The sequence below is a fragment of the Macrobrachium nipponense genome, chromosome 2 (genome assembly GCF_015104395.2).
Source record: "Macrobrachium nipponense isolate FS-2020 chromosome 2, ASM1510439v2, whole genome shotgun sequence".
NCBI classification, from domain to species: Eukaryota; Metazoa; Arthropoda; class Malacostraca; order Decapoda; family Palaemonidae; genus Macrobrachium; species Macrobrachium nipponense.
The window spans coordinates 85687294-85707293 of NC_087201.1; the positions used below are offsets into that span (position 1 = coordinate 85687294).

General features: G+C 37.3%; 1 protein-coding gene across 1 annotated transcript in view; it reads right to left on the reverse strand.

Annotated features, from left to right (window-relative positions):
- The window catches only part of LOC135220749 (phorbol ester/diacylglycerol-binding protein unc-13-like), a 1290517-nt gene that overhangs the window by 704674 nt on the left and 565843 nt on the right, over positions 1-20000 (reverse strand). Inside the window, 2 exon segments of the mRNA XM_064258201.1 lie at positions 6267-6293; positions 13588-13754. Coding sequence (XP_064114271.1) covers positions 6267-6293; positions 13588-13754 — 194 coding nt within the window.

The following is a 20000-nucleotide window of genomic DNA, read 5'->3' on the forward strand; positions in this document are numbered from 1 at the left end:
GCAGAGTTTCCATTGCTGCCATATAGATGTAGCCAAGACAAAGGCTAGGCGAGAAATGAGGGCAATGAACTCCAGTTGACTGTCTGACTGACAGTTCTATTGTGTGTGGACGCTCATCCGTCGAACGGTCGTGGGTGGACCAACAGGTAAACCTGAGCATGAATACCCGGCATTACACTTCCTGTTATTGTCCTGGTTAAGCTCAAACTGCTGCTAGTCATGATCATAATATCACTCACCCATCTCAGTTCATATTTCAAGTAAAAAAAAAAATGCCACAGAAATCTGTTACCAATTGCAGCTCATTTCATAAACTTATGAAGACTAATATTTCTTGCTATCAGCCCTAGTTTTCAGAGGAAAATTACCTTGGAGCTGAAAGTCATGGACCTTGGTCCCCCTTGTATCCTGCCTCTGTATCCTCAGGTAATCTTCAATTGAGAAACACTTATTAAATACACTTCCTGTATGATGCTGTTATCCTCCTTTATCTTGACACTCCTGAGATGCATGAGATCTGGTAATTAACTTCATATCAATGAAAGTCAGGTTCTGACCTTTCCCTTTCCTGAACCTTCGAATTCAATGCTCATGCAGTTCCTAGGGTCGTTCCTCTAAAAGTAAACAACTAAAACCACTGAGTTTTATTTGCTGAGAACTTGCTAAATTCTGATGATGGTCATAGTTTGGATGGCTGTCACAATGCATAAGATTCATATAATTCTGCTGGTAATGTAAGTGATGTCCTTTATACACCATGTGGCTATCACTTTTGTGGCAAGCATTTACAGAAAAAATTAGCACTAGAGCTGGTGGCATGGTAATCCTGAGGATCTGCATCTCAACGAAATGCATGAAGGCCTGAAGTTTCAAAGATTTTTTGCATGAGTAAATGATGCAAGGTTACACTGGAAAACCAGACTCAAGGGTAACACACTCAATTTCATGACCGGGGAGTCTTTAAGGTTACTGTTCAATATCGAGATGGGCCATCTTCCTCTTCTGTTGAGAATAGAGTAAAATTCACACTAGAATCATGCATATTCATCCGGCTTTGCACTCAGGACTGATATTCCGCTATGCACAATCTCACATTTTACTATACATAAGTGCAAACTGCCCTGGTTCTGACTAGCAGGAACAAAACCCACCATATATTTTCTGTCAGCAAAGGGTCAGAAGAATGTTGTAAATAGAAAAACAATCAAGATAATTTTGACAAACATCAAAGAATGGTAACCCACAACACAAATATGTTGCAATACCCAAAGCACCAACTTCACCACATTTACTGGGGAAAGTTATATAATCAAATACATACAAATACAACACAAAATAGAAAACTTAAAAAAAAGCAAACAAAACTAAAGATATTCATGCTGATGATAGGAGTGACAATATAATTATTCTTTACTGAAAAGTGAAGGAACCAGCAAGCAGGCACACCCAACACAGGAGCTGGCTTTCTTTATTTACTGATAACTTTAAATGTTGCATTTCACACTTGTGCCAGGAGAAAAGACAGATGTAAGCAATGGTTTAGGATTCACATAATAATTGATTTACATATTATATATATATGATTATATATATATATATATAATATATATATATATATATATATATATATATTATATATATATATATATATATATATATGACGGGTAACAAAGTTCTGTTACAACAGAACTCCATGTAATAAGAGCCCATAAAAATGCCAAAATAAAGAAAGTAAGTATACTATATTTCAGTGATAATTCCTCTTTAGTCTTCTTAAACGTTGGTTGAAGGAAGATTTTATCAATGATATCTGAATCCCAGGCACCCTTTGAGATGTTCATTACCTGTCTTTGTTTAATCAAGGCTGACTCTATCATCTGGCTTTTGTACTGACATTTGCTGCTGTAAATTATATGTGACAAATTACAGTTTATTCTGTGGTTATGGTTATCTATATGGTTAAAAATAGCTGAGCTCTGCTGTCCATACTTAACAGGCCATTTATATTGTATGAATCTCTGGAATATCACTTCCTCAGAGATTAATACAACAAACGGTCAGTTAGTTAGCGACAACAGAGCTCAGCTCCTTTAATTATTACTATTATTTTATATACATACATACAAATACATACATACATACACACATACATACATACTCACACACACACACACACACATATATATATATAATGAACCCAAGTGATGTGATTAACATTTGTTGCAATTAACACTTAACATAAATCAGAATTGAGTAGTTTTGCTGTGAGCCTATACATCAGCTTAACTTCTAAATGTGAGTGGAAACAAAGGAACAACTGCGAATGGCTTCAGTTAAGCAGATTCATAGTAAGGAAAACAATTCCTATGAAATATATATATATTTTATATATCTATATATATTATTATATAATATATATATATATAATATATATATATATATACACACACACAGGCAGTCCCCCGGGTTACGAAGGGGTTCTGTTCTTGAGACGCGTCTTAAGCTGAAAATCGCCGGAACATCATAAAAAATCCTAAGAAAACGTTACTTTTAATGCTTTGGGTGCATTGAAAACTATGTAAACTGCATTCTTACTGCATTTTTCATAAAAAAACCAACCTTCAAATATTGATTATTTTGCATTTATGGTGTCATATTTCATCTTCCAAATGAGCGTTGTAGGCGTCGTAACCCTGGAAATAATGCCTGATGAATATAATTGAGAAGCGCCTTAACCTCGGAACGTCGTAACCCAGGGACTGCCTGTATGTGTGTGTATATAGTATATGTATATGTATGTATGTATATATATATATATATATATATATATAATATATATATATATATATATATATATATATATATATATACAGGCAGTCCCAGGGTTACGACGGTGTCGGCTTACGACGTTCCGAGGTTGTTACGACGCTTGTCAATAGACGTTATTTCCAGGGTTACGACGCATGTTCCAGGGTTACGACGCCTACAATGCTCATCTGGGAGACGAAATATGACACCAAAAATGCAAAATAATCAATATTTGAAGGTTTTTTATTGAAAAATGCCATAAAAATGCAGTTTACATAGTTATCAATGCACCCAAAGCATTAAAAGTAAGGTTTTCTTAGGATTTTTGACGATGTTCTGGCTTACAATGATTTTCGGCTTACGACCCGTATCAAGAACGGAACCCCTGTCGTAACCCGGGGACCGCCTGTATACTATATACATATGTATATGTATATGTATATGTATATATATATATATATATATATATATATATATATATATATATATATATATATATATATATTCGCGTTCTCTGGATTCGCAGACTTACACATTTGCGGATTTCTCTCAGGAACATTTCCCTGCATTATTCGCTGAAAATTTTGCCAATTCGCGGTATTTTTCTACGAGAAATACCCACGATTCCTGTTTTTTTTTCTTATCAATTTCATCATAAAATGCACTTTTTGTGATAAAAAAAAAAAAAGGTATAAAAATCTTTAGTGGGTTTTCTTGAGTTTTAACTAACAAAATAGGAGGTTTTAAGCATTTTTATAGGGTTCCAACTATTCGCGGGTTCTAACTATTCACAGGGGGTCTGGTACACCTACCCCGTGAATACGGGGGGACCACTGTATTCCAGTTATAGGTGCCATAAAGTGCTTATGGCGCTGGTAACCAGTTATCGGTGCCTTAAGCGCCACTATGACGCCATAAATCATCAAGTTTCGGTTAATGGCAGTTTTTGCTTCTCAGCACACCCCTGGGAATGGAACCCCCTGCTGATAACTGGGGACTGCCTGTGTGTGTGTGTGTGTATGTGTATATATGTATATGTGTATATATGTGTATATATATATATATATATATATATATATATATATATATATATATATATATATAATATCTGTTGATCAATTTATGAGAACAGAGAAGAGAGAGAGATTCTATACAAGTTTCACAAAAATTGTTGTATTTCCTTAGGATCTATTTCATTAAATTTAAACCCAGTCTTGCTTCTTTTTTCACTCATACTTAGATATTAAGCTGAAGTATGTAAAGGATTATCACAAAAACTTCTCAATTTTGATTAAGTAGTGATTATAACACCAGTTATAATATTTGTAAGTTCACTTTTTATAATATTTGTATAAAGTTAATACTCTAATTTAACTTAAAAACCTGGTTTCATTATGAAACATTTATGGCTTTAATGTCCTGATTTTATCTGAAGCCTTTCAGATGCATATACTTATATCTTACACCGCTCTAGTCAATGACGCACGAGGTTGATTTTATAGCAATGTTTTGATTTTATAGCAATGTTTGGGCTTGCAGACATTTTTAGCAACCTAAGTTTCATCAGCATACAGTGATTCCCCAAAATTTGCTTTTAGTGTCTCTTTCTAACCTTCTACAACTTCATAGTATTTTTAGGTTGCTGCAAGAATTACGCATAATTTTCTTGTTTCCTGTGTACTGCTGCTAATCTTCAGTGAGTTGCATTCCTTCACTAAATGTCAGCAGCTTTATTGGACAATACTTCCCTGCCAAAGAAATTCTGCTACTTAGGCTAAAAGCATTCATTTCTTGGCAAAGAACCTAATTACGGTATTGCCTCCGGCCGGCATTATCTGTCTTTTCCATAAAAGTGAACTACTGCAACGTGACTTGTGATGAAGTAACCAAAGGGTTTTCACTGTACCAATTTCTGACTTTTTTTTTTCTAAGATAAGACTAGTTGTAATTTCTAGTCACTACAACACAATTCACCCATAAAATTATATTTTCCCAGACAAGTACTCCTTTAATTACTACGTACATTCTCTACTTGCTTAATTTTCATTCAAAAGTGAGTTTTCATACACATCTAAAATTATTTGTACCAATCTCACTGACTAACATAACACTTTTCATGAAAAGTAAATAAGTAATACTACGACTTCCATAATTCTGTCATCAAAGTAAAATATTCAGGTTCTAAAATGGGGGAATAATTTCAAAACTGAAAATTCTAAAAGCCTTCGCTTAAAAAACTAATTTCACTAAATCAAATTAATCTTGACCAGTACTATACAAAGATGTTCACACTGACGCTAAAACTGTGGATTTACTTAACAACAAACATTACAGATATCAGGAAATTTCAAGTGAAATATGGAAATTTTTCTGATTGGTCCTGTTCATAATTATTTGAAAACCTGTGAATTACACAGTTCTTTCACTTGACACTTTATTTTCACCTTTGAAACACTCAAGTATAAATACTATGTTATGGAAATGTAACTGCTTACAGTACTGTAATTTCCTATCATCCTGTGTTTATATCCTACATACAACCAAATGATTTCTGAATTCAAACAAAATTTGTAACAGCCTTTAGAATGATTGGACTTTTAATCACAATGCTGTCATCAATTACTATGAATTCTGTAACATGCCCACAATTTTTTTTATTTAATCTCATTTCTCATATATCCAGCAATGAACAGTTGATACATTCTACATAACCACAATATTATCTGACATACATGACTAAAATATAGTAAAATATAATGCTAATGGACATACAGTAGTTATCATTATACTAACACTGGTACCACTGACTAGAAATGGTTCATAGTATACTCTTAAAAGTATACTCTCTCTCAAATTCTTTTCTTCATTATGGTTGTTTGACCCTTTGGCATGATTTTCTACACAAAGAACAATCAGTTTATCACAAAATAAATGTAAACTACAAAAATATGATAGTGCCAATATGTAAATCTAATTCAAACTGTAAACTGGAATCATTATGTCCACTTACAATACAAAAAAACATATTTAAGAATGAAAATATAAGCTTGTAACAGAAAATTTAGAATTTGTTCATGAACAAGACATTCTAGAGGACCCACTGTCTCAGTAGAGCTTAAGCTTCAATTACCAAATTATTGCTGTTGAGTTCTTAAACAAACATATTCAGTATTATCTTTTTCCAAGAACTCTGAGTATGTTTGCCATGGATCTCGTTCACCAACAGATTCAAAATTTGTTTAAACAACTGTTTCCTCTGGCCATTTATTAGAAAGCAATCAATAGCATTTACATTACGCACAAAAAATACCAAGGGTAAGGATTCTTATATCCGTTTATTTCCAACAATTTATGGAAACTCAAATAAGCATCTTTACTATCCTTTTTAAGTGATTAGGAGACATAAACCAAAAGCAGGAAAGAAAGCAGGATAAAAACAAATCAGAGTGGGGTGTTACCGTCTTCCTCGTCCGTGTGTTGCTTGGCTAATGTGAAATTAAAAACAAAAGTCGTTATGGTCATAGCCAAATTTTCTTCCAAAGCCATGAGTATAATTACAAATCAATATAAGGGAACATGAGATATAATAAAAGCAGATTCTTTTTCATTTAAGCCGTGTAAAATAATTTTATGAACTGCCATGCTTATAAGGTGGACACTGTTGAAAATTGAACCGTACGTATTGTGTTATTAACTACTTTCTTCTTTGCCAGAAAGTCATATCTGTCTTGAGGAATTTATACTTATCATGTAATTTCCCATATCCTCATGGCTTAAGAATAAAAGGCAAATAAAATTTTAGCTATAACAGCTAAAATAAAAACCATAAACTGACGAATATAACCCTAAAAAAAAAAAAAAAAAAGAACCACAAGATTTATAGTGCTGATCATCCAAATACAGACACCTAATTTCACGAAAATCTAAAGCTACACTAGCATGTGGTGCAGTCATACAAATTCTTACAAATCTGCATTGGTGACATAAGCTATAAGCAATACAAGAGTACTACTGTAGTGGTAAGAAAGATTTCACCTCTACAACCAAAATAAATTACGTAGTTGTTTCTAAATATGGTGACAGTTTTTCTCCCACAATTATACACAAAGGAAAAAAGAATAAAGATTATATACTAAGTGACACTTTTTTAGTGCCAGTGTTGAAAGAAAAAATGAATAAAGAATGCAAAAGCACACAAACAATATTTTTCCAATATAAGAAAATGATGATCAAGAACTTGGCAAACCTTTGTTTTATGCACAAATATCTTTTTCTGAAGAAATATTTTACTCCAATAAATTGTCACACGGTGCAATTTAATTTTATACACCCATCACAACTGTTGAGACCAAAAAGTTTCCAAGAAGGATTTTGCTAAACAGTATTTGATAAACAGTAAATTAAAGAAAACAAAAAAGGAACTAAATGAAACAGACCAGGAGTAAACCTATGTTGTCCATATGCGGAACAAATCTTCGGTCTTAACAATAGGATATTTTCCAAGTGCCAGCTGGTAACCAATTAAAAACAATCAAAGATTGTAAGCAAAGAATCTGTGAGATCTGGCGACTCCTGCACACATGAGGTGATAGCCGGTCAGAGACCCTGCACTACCTAGTGATGTATTCAGTCTTTTCTTAACCACCTTGGAAAGTAAGACGCTATTGCTTTGCTCTCCTTCCAAGCTGGTTGATTTGTGCCCGTTTTTTTTTTTTCTTTAAGAGTGCTTGTGTGTATTTCTGTTTTATGGATTCTACCAAGTCTCCATGGCCTCGTCAATGCATGTGCCCAGGCATTCATGGATTTCACTACTTAAGGTTTTTAGCTACTGTTGCCACAGACCCACATACGACATGTAGTAGGTGCCATGCTAATTATTGTATGATACTAATCCTTGTCAGGAATGTCGTGCCTGGCCTAAGTCGCAGTGGAGAGTGTTTTATAAGCAGAAGGAACATCGAAGAGTTTTGACTCTTCCTTTTTGGGAGAGGCTTTCTTCTCTTCGGATGGAAGATTCAGCATCTCCCTCTCCCTGTGACTAGTCCAAATGTTCCACTGTTTCCTTCCTTTTCTTCCAATGATTAGTTGATCAAAGTATTGGGAGTTCCACAGAATAATGTTATGCGTAATGTAGGCCCCTCTCCCAAGGGATTTCATTTTATACCCGAGAGAGAGGAGGCTACGCCATCTAATGCCTTGTTTTCAGATTTGGAGTCATCCAAGATGGAGGCTGTTTGGGCGTCGCTGGGGCTACGGGGTTCACCTTCCTTGGATGGACTGCTGCTGCATTTCTTAAAGGCACATAACCCCAACCCCCTTGCCCTTATAGCAGTTCTCCCTCGCCCTGGACTCCCCTATGTTGGATCTCGTGTGAGCCACCTTGTGGAGTCCCATTGTCAACATCGATGCTCAGTGGGTCGCATCTTATTGCTCTGCCGCTTAGGCTATCGACCAGCTCCGGTCTTGGAGGTGTTGTGGCGTCACCCCCGGCGTCTATTCATCCCCAAATTGACGTCACCTCTCCCTGATTTGACGTCAGTGCCTGCTCTCGTTGAGCCAACCGAGGCATTAGCCAAAGTGGTCTACAAGAGACTGGACTCTGTTTTGTGAGAGAGGATTTCTGGGTCTACGAAGAAGAAGAGTTGGAAACGGAGGGTCTCATCACCTACTCCAGCTAGTAAGAGACCGCGTAGAGAGAGGAGTTTCTCTCTTCTCCTATACCCACACCATCCCCCTCTCCCGTCGTGTGATAGACGTTGGTGGATAATGGACTCTGTGGTGTCATCGTCTTCAAGTGAACGGAGTGCATCGCCTTCATCCCTATATGACCGTGTCTCTCCCATGCATGTTCATGTTCATGCAAATGAGAGAAGTGTTTCTCATGTACCATAAGGACGTGTTTCTTCTTCACATGTTCACACTTGTGAGGTTGGCAGTGGAGATAGTGGGAAGAAGGCATCCTCTTCTGCAATACATGTCTGTGTATCACCTGTACATCATGAGAGTTATGTATCTTCGTCTTCCCTTCACGGCCGTGTTTCTCCCTCTCATGTGTGTTTTCGTGACAGTGTGAGTGTGGGGAGCATTAAGTGAGGCGGTATGTTCCGTTCATGAATGAGATTCATCATTGCAAGTACACGTTGGCGAGGTTGTGGGCGACCCCCTTTCGTCTGTTCCTGTTCCAGTCCATTGACGCAAGGACAATAAAGCGCCGACTAAAAGGTCGAAGGCTGCAGATGTGAAGGTTGTTCAGGCTTTGTCTAAGGATTCTGTGATTGGCAAGACTGAGGCTAAGGATCGAAGATGTGAGACTTCATTGGTCAGTGGACATGCTTCTCGTTCTCATGGAAGAGACCTTAGCCTTAGAATTCCATCTCCTTCAGTTAGCTCTCGTCCTCGTCGCAGGATCATGCTCGGTTGACTTCTCAAGGTTGTGTACACAAATCGTTACACGATCATGTACGTGCTTCCTCCCACAACTGCGTGTGTTTAACCTGAAGTAAGCGTACGTGATCCTTTTCATGAACATGCTTCTCCCAAGCCAGTACACTGTTCAAGCCAGGATCATGTACAAGTGCTGCTACGAGATGAGTTTCAAGAGCCTTCGGTCTTGGTATCTTCTGGTTTTTGACCTTACTCGCCAACCAATGTTGTAAAGAATGTTGGCCTTCCTGGAGAAGCTTCTGCAACAGTTTTATGGGAGGAGGAGGATACTGCCAAACCATCTTTATCACATCATCGGTCACATGTGCTGGAGCACGAGGAGGGAGATAACCATGAGTTTATGTCCTCATTTGCAGAGGTTGTTGATCTCATTCGTGATCTCAACGATCTCGATGGTAGGGCACAAACTCAATCTTCTATCACCCCAACGGGTATAGAGGCCTTGCTGGGTGCTAAATTGGACTATTGGAACTTCTTTTGAGCTTCCCTTGTCGGGTCATGCTCAGTCCATCCTACAACGCGTGAACGCTTTGGTGTTGGACCGAGATGGATCTCTGCATTCTAGTAGGTCATCTAAGCTTCTTCCCCCTCCTCTTGTGTGACATAGGAAGTACTATTCCACTAGTACAGTTCAATTGATGCCCCGTCACCTTAAGCCAGATGTGATACATCTAAAACCTGGCCTAACTCTGGATTAGGTTAGAGCTGAAGGCCTTGCCTTTTCATCTCAAGAGTTCTTGGCTATGGAGACTACTGTGGGTTTGATCTTCCAGACAGTCTCCTGGCTGGACTTATGGTCCACAGCAATAGCCAAGATTGCTTCATATAGGACTGAGGGAGGTTTAGTGAGTCCTTCCTCTCTCAATAGACTGTTGCAGTGCGGAGCTAAAGTCATTTCTTATCTGACACACCTTAGCTCCAATCTGTGGGCTAACCACCTCCTGGCCAGGAGAGACACAGCACTGACCAAGGTGGCAAATTCAGTGGACTCTGAGTCTTTGTCATTTCTCAGAATTGGGGATCTGCTCGAGTCGCAGTTCCTGTTTCCAAGGACAGAATTGAAACATGCTGTCGACCAGCGATGAGCAGATACGAAAGACAGGTTGGTACATCAAGCAGTATCAAAGTCAGAGGCATATTCAAGACCCTCCTCCTCCTCAGCAAAAGGTGAGAAGATCTTCACCTTTGAAATCTTCGAAAAGTTCTGCCCCTGGGAGGGTTTCCCAATCTCCCTCACAGGCCAAGGCAAAGAAACACCAATGCCCCTTTAACCACGCCCTTACAAGTCTGGTAGGGGTGCTAAGGGAAGGGGCAGAGGGGGTTGTTGATAGAGTGGGCGCCTCTCCCTCTCCGATGCCACCAGTAGGGGAATGCCTGGCAGACCAGTGGGCCAAGTGGCAAGGGTATGGAGCAGAAAAATGGGTAGTAGACGTTCTATAGGTAGGATATCTACTACCATTCAACTTCTCTCACCTCCTCTCGGACAGACCCCTTTTCAATCAGACTTACGCCCACGACTCTCCAAAGTTCATGGATCTTCGGGAGGAAATGTTGAAAATGCTGAACAAGGGTGCGATAGAAGAAGTAAAGCATCCGTCTCCGGGGCTTTACAGTCAAATTTTCCTGGTGCCCAAAGCAACAGGCGACTGGAGACCAGTAATTGACCTTTCCACCTTGAATCATTTTGTCAGGAAAACAAGGTTCAAGATGGAGATGCCTAAAACAGTGTTGGCAGCAATAAGGGACAACAACTTCTTGCTGTCAACAGACTTGAAGGATACTTCCAGATCCCTTTTCACCCTTTGTCCAAAAAGTTTCTTCACTTCACTCAGGGAGAGCAGATCTTTCAGTTAAAGGTCCTGTGCTTCGGGTTGACCACGTTCCCTCAGGTGTTTACAAGGGTCTTTGCCCTCGTATGAAAATGGGGTCATGCTCAGGGATTCGCCTGTTATTAGCAAGCTCCAAGGAGAAACTGCTTCAGGACAGAGATCGTCTTCTTTAGTTTTGTCAGGAGCTGGGTATAATGATCAACCTAGAGAAGTCGAACCTGGTTCCCAGCCAGAAAGCTCTTTACCTAGGTATGGTTATTGATACCGCAGCATCAAGGGTTTTTCCATCGGACCAGAGGTTAGATAAGTTGCGGTTAGTAGCACAGAAGTTCTTGTCTCAACCCGAACAGACATCATACCAGAGGCAGGTCCTCCCAGAGATTTTGTCTTCACTGGAGGAGCTGGTCCCTCATGGGCATATTCATCTTTGGTCTCTGCAATGGAGACCAAAAGAGTTCTGGTCCCTGGTGGGAGATTCTCTCTACAGCGAGTTACTCTGTCTGACTAAGTGAGGCAAGACCTTCATTGGTGATTGGACACCAGAATATCTTGGTGGGAATCCCTCTATGTTCTCCACCTCCAGACTACCTTCTGTTTTCAGATGCTTCCATCTCGGGTTGGGGAACTCATCTGAGAGACCTTCTTATGTCAGGCATTTGGAGTGTCGAAGACAAGCTTCTTCACATCAACGTTTTAGAGCTGAAGGCAGCTTTCCTGGGACTGAAGGAGTTTTGGGAGAAAGTGGAAGGTCATTCGGTAGTTCTGATGTCTGACAACACCACGGTGGTGGCTTATGTGAACAAACAGGGGGGACTGGTGTCTTGTCTTCTGCATTCCTTGACAATGAAATTACACCAATAGGCAATCTACAACTGGGTGGAGCTCTCTGCCAGGTACATTCCAGGCAAGAAGAATGGGATAGCCGACAGATTGAGTCATTGGAACCTGAGCCTGGGCACAGAATGGTCATTGCATCAGAGGGCACCTTCCAACACCCTTGGGACAATCTTGAGGTTTATGCCTTCCCTCTGAGTACATGATGTCAAAGGTATAAGTTCTACTCTGGCATTTAAGAAACATTTGCTGTTCATAGAATTTAGAGCGCTGGTTCCACGTTCACTTCTTTTTACCTGAAAGATGTTGCTCATAGATCTTTGGACACGTTTTCCATAGGTCCTGTGGTGGCTGCCCAACAAGTTGTGTAATTCATCCATTACCCCTAGTAGGGTATTTTGTATCTTACCTATGATGATTGTGTGGAAGAGAGAATGAGTGAGTTGCCTGGTCTTTTTTCCTTTCTTCTTCCTACGGACAAGTTGAGAAATAGACACGTCATATGCTGGCATGGTCTGATACCGGTGAGAAAGGGAGCCATACTGAAAGTTGGTGTATTTTATGATTTTAGAAATATTAAACCCTCTATTCAGTAGCAAATACTCCTCTCTCTACAGCAAAGGGGAGTGAGGAGTGGCAACAAAGCCTGTAAGTATACAGTTTGTTACTTGAACAGTCAGAATTTTCTATGGTTCCCTGGTTGCAATGAATCTGCTCATATATCATTGTACTTCAACCCAGATGGCTGAGTTGTTAGATATCTGTTTATCTATATGCTCACGGGCATGAGACCACCTTCTCTACAACTCTTTCTTCTAAGAGGGGTGGTCAGGTGGCTTAACTCCCAGTCAGTTTAGGATACTTGTACCTCCTACCAAGTATAAGTCTATCCTATTGTCAAGACCAAAGGTTTATTCCGCATTTGAACAAATGACAAATTTTTTAATCAATTTGTACTTTTCATAGCTAATAAATCTGGGACTTAAAAGTTTACTGCCCACCTTTAGCCGCCCCTCTCTCTGTTATAGATCCTGGGTTGGGAAAGGACTGAATACGTCCCGAGGTAATGCGCGGTCTCTGACCAGCTATCACCTCGTACGAGCAGGAGTTGCCACATCTCACTGATTCCTTGGTTACAATCTTTGATTGCTTTCAAACAGTTACGAGCTGGCGCTTGGAAAATATCCTATTGTTAAGACCTCAGGTTTGTTGGCTATGAAAAATACAAATTGATTAAAAAATTTGTCATTTTCCAATACAAAAATCTAATATATTATAAGGACCAGAGAAGACCATAAGTTATGCATTGTTCTTGTTAACATACAATAAAAGTTTTCATAAGCATTATGTTACATTCCAAGTTCCTACATCCAATCCTTACAGAGAAGCAAAATAAGAATTGTTTTTCTTGCTTCAATCTTTGTTGTCATTTACATACGAAAAAGAACTTGATATCATATGAGACAAATAACAAAAAGTTCATCTAAGCAAAAGTATTGGCAAGAACTGTTAACCTAATAACTTCTCTACCACATCTAACAGAAACTGCATACATGTAGAATGCTCTGTGCATAAGTGTAAGTGCATATGCCAAAAATTCTATTAAAGAATATATGATGTTTCTTCTTACATCAATACAATGGACGCCAACAGTAACTAAAACAAAAGATACCTCGAGTGAGCTTGCCTCTAGCGCTGAAAGTAGTAGTTGTGGTAGTAGCAGTAGTAGTAGTAGTAGTAGTTGTGAAGGCTGTTGTGGAAGTTTTTGCCACCTGGGTGTAATCATCCACAGTAGTTGTTGAAGGATAATCTTGAGCACTGTAGTAACTCCTGAGCGGGCTGTGGAAACAGCATTTGAAGGTCAGTGTATATTAACTCAACATGACCTTAATAGCCATACATACAGTTGCAACATATTTTCCCAATGCATATTTCACCTCTACATTTATTCATCATACTTCCAATCACATTAAAAAATACTTTCAACAATAAACATTCCAAAACATACTAGCAGCTCTCATTCAAGGATGAAAATGCAACTTACAAATGGAATGTAGAGGTAAATGCTATTAATAAAATGCAGCATTAGAATACACTACCATATGCATGACAAAAAGGAATTACTATGATCACTTACCATTTGATTTAACAGGCAGGCATGTGTCTGAATTATTCTTCAGTATTTCAAAGAATAACCCTTAAGCTAATTCAAGATGAATGATTTACTTTGCATTGGAAACCAATATGTACAACATATAATACATAAATGAGTAACAAATATGTATATAAAATAAGTGTTCAATAAACACAACTCTCAATTTTCTTATATGTTGTTCAGTTAGCAAAATGGCAAGTAATCAACAGACGAAAGAGTCTTCATTAATTTTGTCACATTGAGTACAGTATTCATAAAAAATGGGAGACTCGCTGGATCAAAATTATATTGCCATCAGCAAATTGAAGCAAATATAACAAAACCCAAAGGGATTGAGAGGACAGCATGACCATTAACAAAGGAATTTTATATCTTTATAAGGAAAATATATCTCAAACTGTATGACTCCATGTAAGGTAGACCTTATTTGACATAGGCTAAATCACTACTAAAATGGAAAGTTTACCAAGAAGGTATATAAATCAGTATCAGTCATTCAGGAACAAGATGGAGCTATGTCGTCTGCTACTTTGTCAGTAAAGCTATCCAACGACCAATGAATAAAAGAAAAACACACAGGTGACATAAGACAGTGAACTGAGGAAGGAGCTTGGCAATTATCTGCTTCTCTACAACTCTACTGGATTATGCAAAAGTTCAGTTCAGTTATGTAGTTATTCTGTTTTGGGGTATTAGAGAAATTGCAACCATTAACTAGTGCTCTGACTTTCCGAATACTGACTTGGGAAAATGTGGTCCTCCTATCAGTATCAAGTTACATATGATTTCCCTCAGAGGAGAATAACATCATAGGTCCTATTCTGGAATAGGATACCTGCCAAGGAACTTGGTCCTCTTCTACAATGACGCTTTAAAAACTAGATCATGGTGTGCATTTCATCACTGACAAAATGTGCAACTTCTTGTCAAGTATGGAAATGGCAATATGCAAGTTATATAAGTTAAAAATTTCCTTCAAAGTAAAATATATAAGATTTGATTAAACATTTGACCCTTATGGCCATCATAGGACTTAGCTCCAGAGGCTTAATTACTGATCTGGGCATTTTTCACAATCTGAACAGGGATATCACACGCCATAAAGTGATAAGGATAAACAATTTAACCTGAGTTTCATTGCATAAGCTTATCTACAATCTTGCAGGTCAACACCAGTAAGTCTACCCATCCCTGATGTAAGTGAACTTCCAAAGACTTTTCAGATCTTGCTGAACTTTACAATGCATGTAAGAAACCTGTTGGTAAAAGTTTGTATTCCAATTTACAAGACAAGGAATGTCATAAGATTATCATTTAGTGCTTCTACAGCTGAGGTAAAGATAGTGCAGCCATGTCACTGCAAATACTCTGGTACCTATACACTGTCAGCAAAAACTTCATCATGGGATGAAGAAGCATAAGCCAAAGGTTCTTCCAGCCCTGCACCTCAGCTTTTGCTCATGCAGATATGAATTCAGATTAGGACATTGACATTACAACAAATTTGGTGATGGAAGCTTTTAGGAGGTCAACCAAATATAAGGCTATAAAGATTCTACCGCTATTTGTCAAGTGTGACCGGGATCACAGATCAGAGCATTCCTTCTTTTTATGGTGAAAATTGAAAATAAATCAGTAATCTTTTCCCAAACCACCAAATGTGTTGTAGATTGTGATGTATGAATTTCTTTTTCAATCCTCATCATTTCCAAATGTAAGACAAGACTCTTATCATATTTGAGGGGTGATGTAACATGAATGTTTCTTGCTGTATTTGTGTCAATGCTCTCTAATCATCAATGGAACTTCCCACTCTTATGACATACCCAAGCCAGTGAAAAACTTGATGGCAAAAATCAAGGAGAGCTCTGACAGCAATCCGCATTCCTCACCTCGAACATCCCAGCATCATTTTTACAACTGTTAGTGAGCTGGAGTGAAAGCTAACCTGCATCTCTTTCATGAGGTTATTTAGTGACAAAGTATTTGAAGGAAAATAGGCAAATGGGCAGACATAAGAAATCATTCACTCTATTAGCCCAAAACATCTTTCTCTTTTATATCTATCACGGACCTTAGTACATTATTGGTTGCAAACATTATAATTGTAGCTTTCACTTCTTTGTTTATGGTCTTTTAAAGTTTCTTGAACTTTCAGTAGTTATTACAACAGGCGCTGCTTGCATTGCTCACCTAAAAAGAAATGCTTCTTTGTTGATGGATGCAATAACTTTAAATTGAAGTCCATTCCAAATCAATTATGTATACAATATATGGCACACAAGGAACTCCAATAAAATGTCAATGGAAAGACTATTAATTACATATCTATAGGCTTCTTGGATATGGGACAATCAGCTATAGCTGTAGTTAGCATCAAATTATATTGCATTAGTTGTTTATATGCTTGGTTCATGAGCAGTACTTAAATCTGCATTAGCTTTGGGACACAGATATCCAAATCTGAACATACTATTGGTAAATGTATCTGATGGTACATACAATTTTTTAAAAATCTGTTTACTTGACAAACAGAAATTCTGAATGTGATGAGAGGGGAAAGCAGAACTGGAATCCTTTCAGGCAACACAAGAAACCATGAAGAAACTGAAACAGTTCTGAACTGGTAAGGAAAAGAGTGCACCGTTTTACCAAGAGAGAAATTACTGAGGTAATCTAGAACACTGCACACTGAAGTGATTATGAGGGAAAGAACAATTATCAATTTGGTTTCAAGACAGAGATGATCTTTATGATGGCATATTGCTTTTTGCTTTGTGCCCAATAAAAAGCAAGAGGTTACATCATATCCTTAATGCTACTGGGAGGACATATTGCAGAATAACAAGGCTAACAACCTGTTAGCAATAACCATAAGTGGTTAGACATGTAAGGTAAACCTCACGTGGTAAATGACAAGTAATGTATACAGAAAATCTCTTAACAAGGATACAAGAATAAAATGGACAAGGGCAACAGAAACTTTTGGTAAGACATCTGAGAAGGAATGTATATACTGAGGCAGAATCGGTGATGGCGTCATGGTGTACAAATACAGTTGATGAGTAGACAGTAGTGAAGCTTTAGTATAATGTTCAAGAAGCAAAAATGATAGAGATATAGAAGGGAAAGACAAGGAAGGCAAGAGGTCGGAGGTAAAGGAAAATAGGAAATAAAGGAGATGTTTTGATAATACAGTATACAGAATGAAACATATATGAAGACGAGGAAGTTGACATAAGACAGCATCCAACAAAAATGTGGCAGACACAAAAAATACAAAAATCCTTGAATAGATAAAAAAACGATAAAGCTTTAGGACCACAAGCAACTTACTAAAAGCAACTCAAAAGAACCTGTCACTGTGAGATGACCAGATTTATGAAAACAAGTTGAAAGGACAGAATTGGACCAAAGGAGCAGGAAAAAAGTCTCAGTAACATTATACAGAGAAAGAGGGATGTACCAATGTGAAAAGTAAAGGGGTAAGACTAAAGAAACATTTTGAAGAATCATGTGTAAAGTCACAAGAACGAAGGTTCAGAAAAACTGTTAAAATAAACAATTACCATTTTGGTTCCATGTCATGGAAATAAACAACAAAGATTATCTCTAAGGTGAGGCAAGAAGGTATGCCATCCTCCTTAAGGATCCTGGAAACATATACAACAAAACACCACAACAAACCACCATATGGATATTACAACTGACTAATAAATGGCGAGATATTTGCAATCTATTAGCAATAAGCATAAATAGATAAGAGATGTAACTACTGTACACCTCTTGTGTTATAGAACAATTACCACAGGAAATTTTTGTCAACCATACAGGAAATTTTTGCCAGGATTAGGTCATCTCCGATGTCATCTGGAATTTTTAACCAAACACAGAACTGCAACTGGAATGAACTGGCCATACAGGATATCTATACTCAAATTTCATCTTGGTGTAAACAAATATTTCTATAAAAAACACATAATAAAAATGCAACATCCAAATAGGATGCCAAAAGTTAGCATCATGCTTCTGACTGACTTAAGAACAATTAGTACATAAAAGAATCAGAATATTCATCCTCCATCTTGATCTAAGGGCATCAAGAAACTGACAATACTACTTTTAGTAAAAGCCTTGATATGATAAAGCAAGGCTCACAAGAGGAAAATATTTCTCGCTGATTACACTGAAATGGAGAACTTCAGAGGGAAATTTATAGCATGTAAAAATAGTTAAGGGGATGCCTGACTAACCTTGACATGACATACAGCTGGAAAAAGAAAAGGTTAATCACTCTCAATGCTCTTAATCAGACTTCCAACTAATCACTCAATCAGCAGGGCCTGAACTTGACCTACTTCAAAACAGTAAATGACTTCAGAATCAACCACCAAAAATTATCATTGGCATGCGTCTGCCCAGCTTACACTCACACAATTAAAATATTGGAAAAAAAATTTTACCCGATATTTTTCTATAAACCTGAAAAGTTAAAATTCTCAGACATGCAGAATAGATCTGATCAACAATGCATTGCAGTTCGGCATGCTACAGGCTTACTTAACAAGTGGTGTTACTAATCTACACATAGATAAATAATCCAAAGAGTTCTGAAGGTTAAATAAATTCAGCATATATTGCACAGCTTGAACACTATGCAAACCTAAACACTTCAGGATGTGATCATACTACATTTCTGTCTCTATGGCGCCACCAAAAATGAAGCCAATAATTCAGTTGTCATGTTTCCCACATAACACAATGCAAATGCATGGCATACCACAGAAAGAAGAGGAGGAAAAGGAGAAGAAAAGAAGAGAGTAACACAATTGCACAGATTACTGGTCATCAGATGAAAGCGTCATCATCTAGCAAGCAAAGTTATCTAAAACTGACTCAGTCTTCTCAAAAAGAAAAAAAGGTAAAGACAAATCTATGGCAGTAAGGAGTAATACTTGGACTGTGCTGTAGAAGTCTGACACGAATATAGTGGGTTGGTAGTGGAAAGCAGCAGCTAGTTTGATTCTAACCACGTGTAAAAACGTCTTAGGAAACAGTGCCATGTGTGCTCCAAGCAAAGTCTCAGGACTAGAGTACAGCTGGACTGTTTTAAGATATTTAGATCAGCTATGACTGGGCATTAACTATGGTACACAAAGTATATAGTACTGTAATATCTAAACCTTTTATCTATTTTATATATATTCACATATGCATACAAAATATAATTTATATACATATACCTAAATATATGAACTATTTACTTATATGCATATGCACACATGTCAATTGGACATTAATTTCTAATACTATTAAAAAGTGTAAAACGGTGTTACAATGAACTTGACAGAAATTTTGAAGGCCAGGCATATCGTACAAATATAATGATATTATTAATTTATTGTCTTGAAAAACTAAACTGAAACATCTTACGATGTTTGTATAACCAAAGTGATGAATCAGTCTGAAGCTCTAGTCTCATAAAAATGTGAATTTCAATTAGTTCAAAGTTTATGAACTTGATCCGTCACGACTTTGCTTCTGAGAGCTAAGATATTTGATTTGTAAATGATTGAAGAAAGCGAAAATAACAATAAGCATTATTCAAGTGAATTATATAATGATTACAGTAATCAAAACTTACTTCTTTAGTTTTAAACCTATTATTATCTTCCGATCATTTAAAATTAGCTTGATGGTATGACCATTCCCTAATAATGATTCACTGATAATAATAACCAAACGTGATGTGTGACATCAAAATATAAGGGCAAGAGTTACACTTTCATAATGACTTACAGGAGTAATTTAATGTGGTTAAATTATATATAAACATACATACATATCATATATATATATATATATATATATATATATATATATATATATATATATATAATTATATATGTGTATATAGTGTATATAAAATT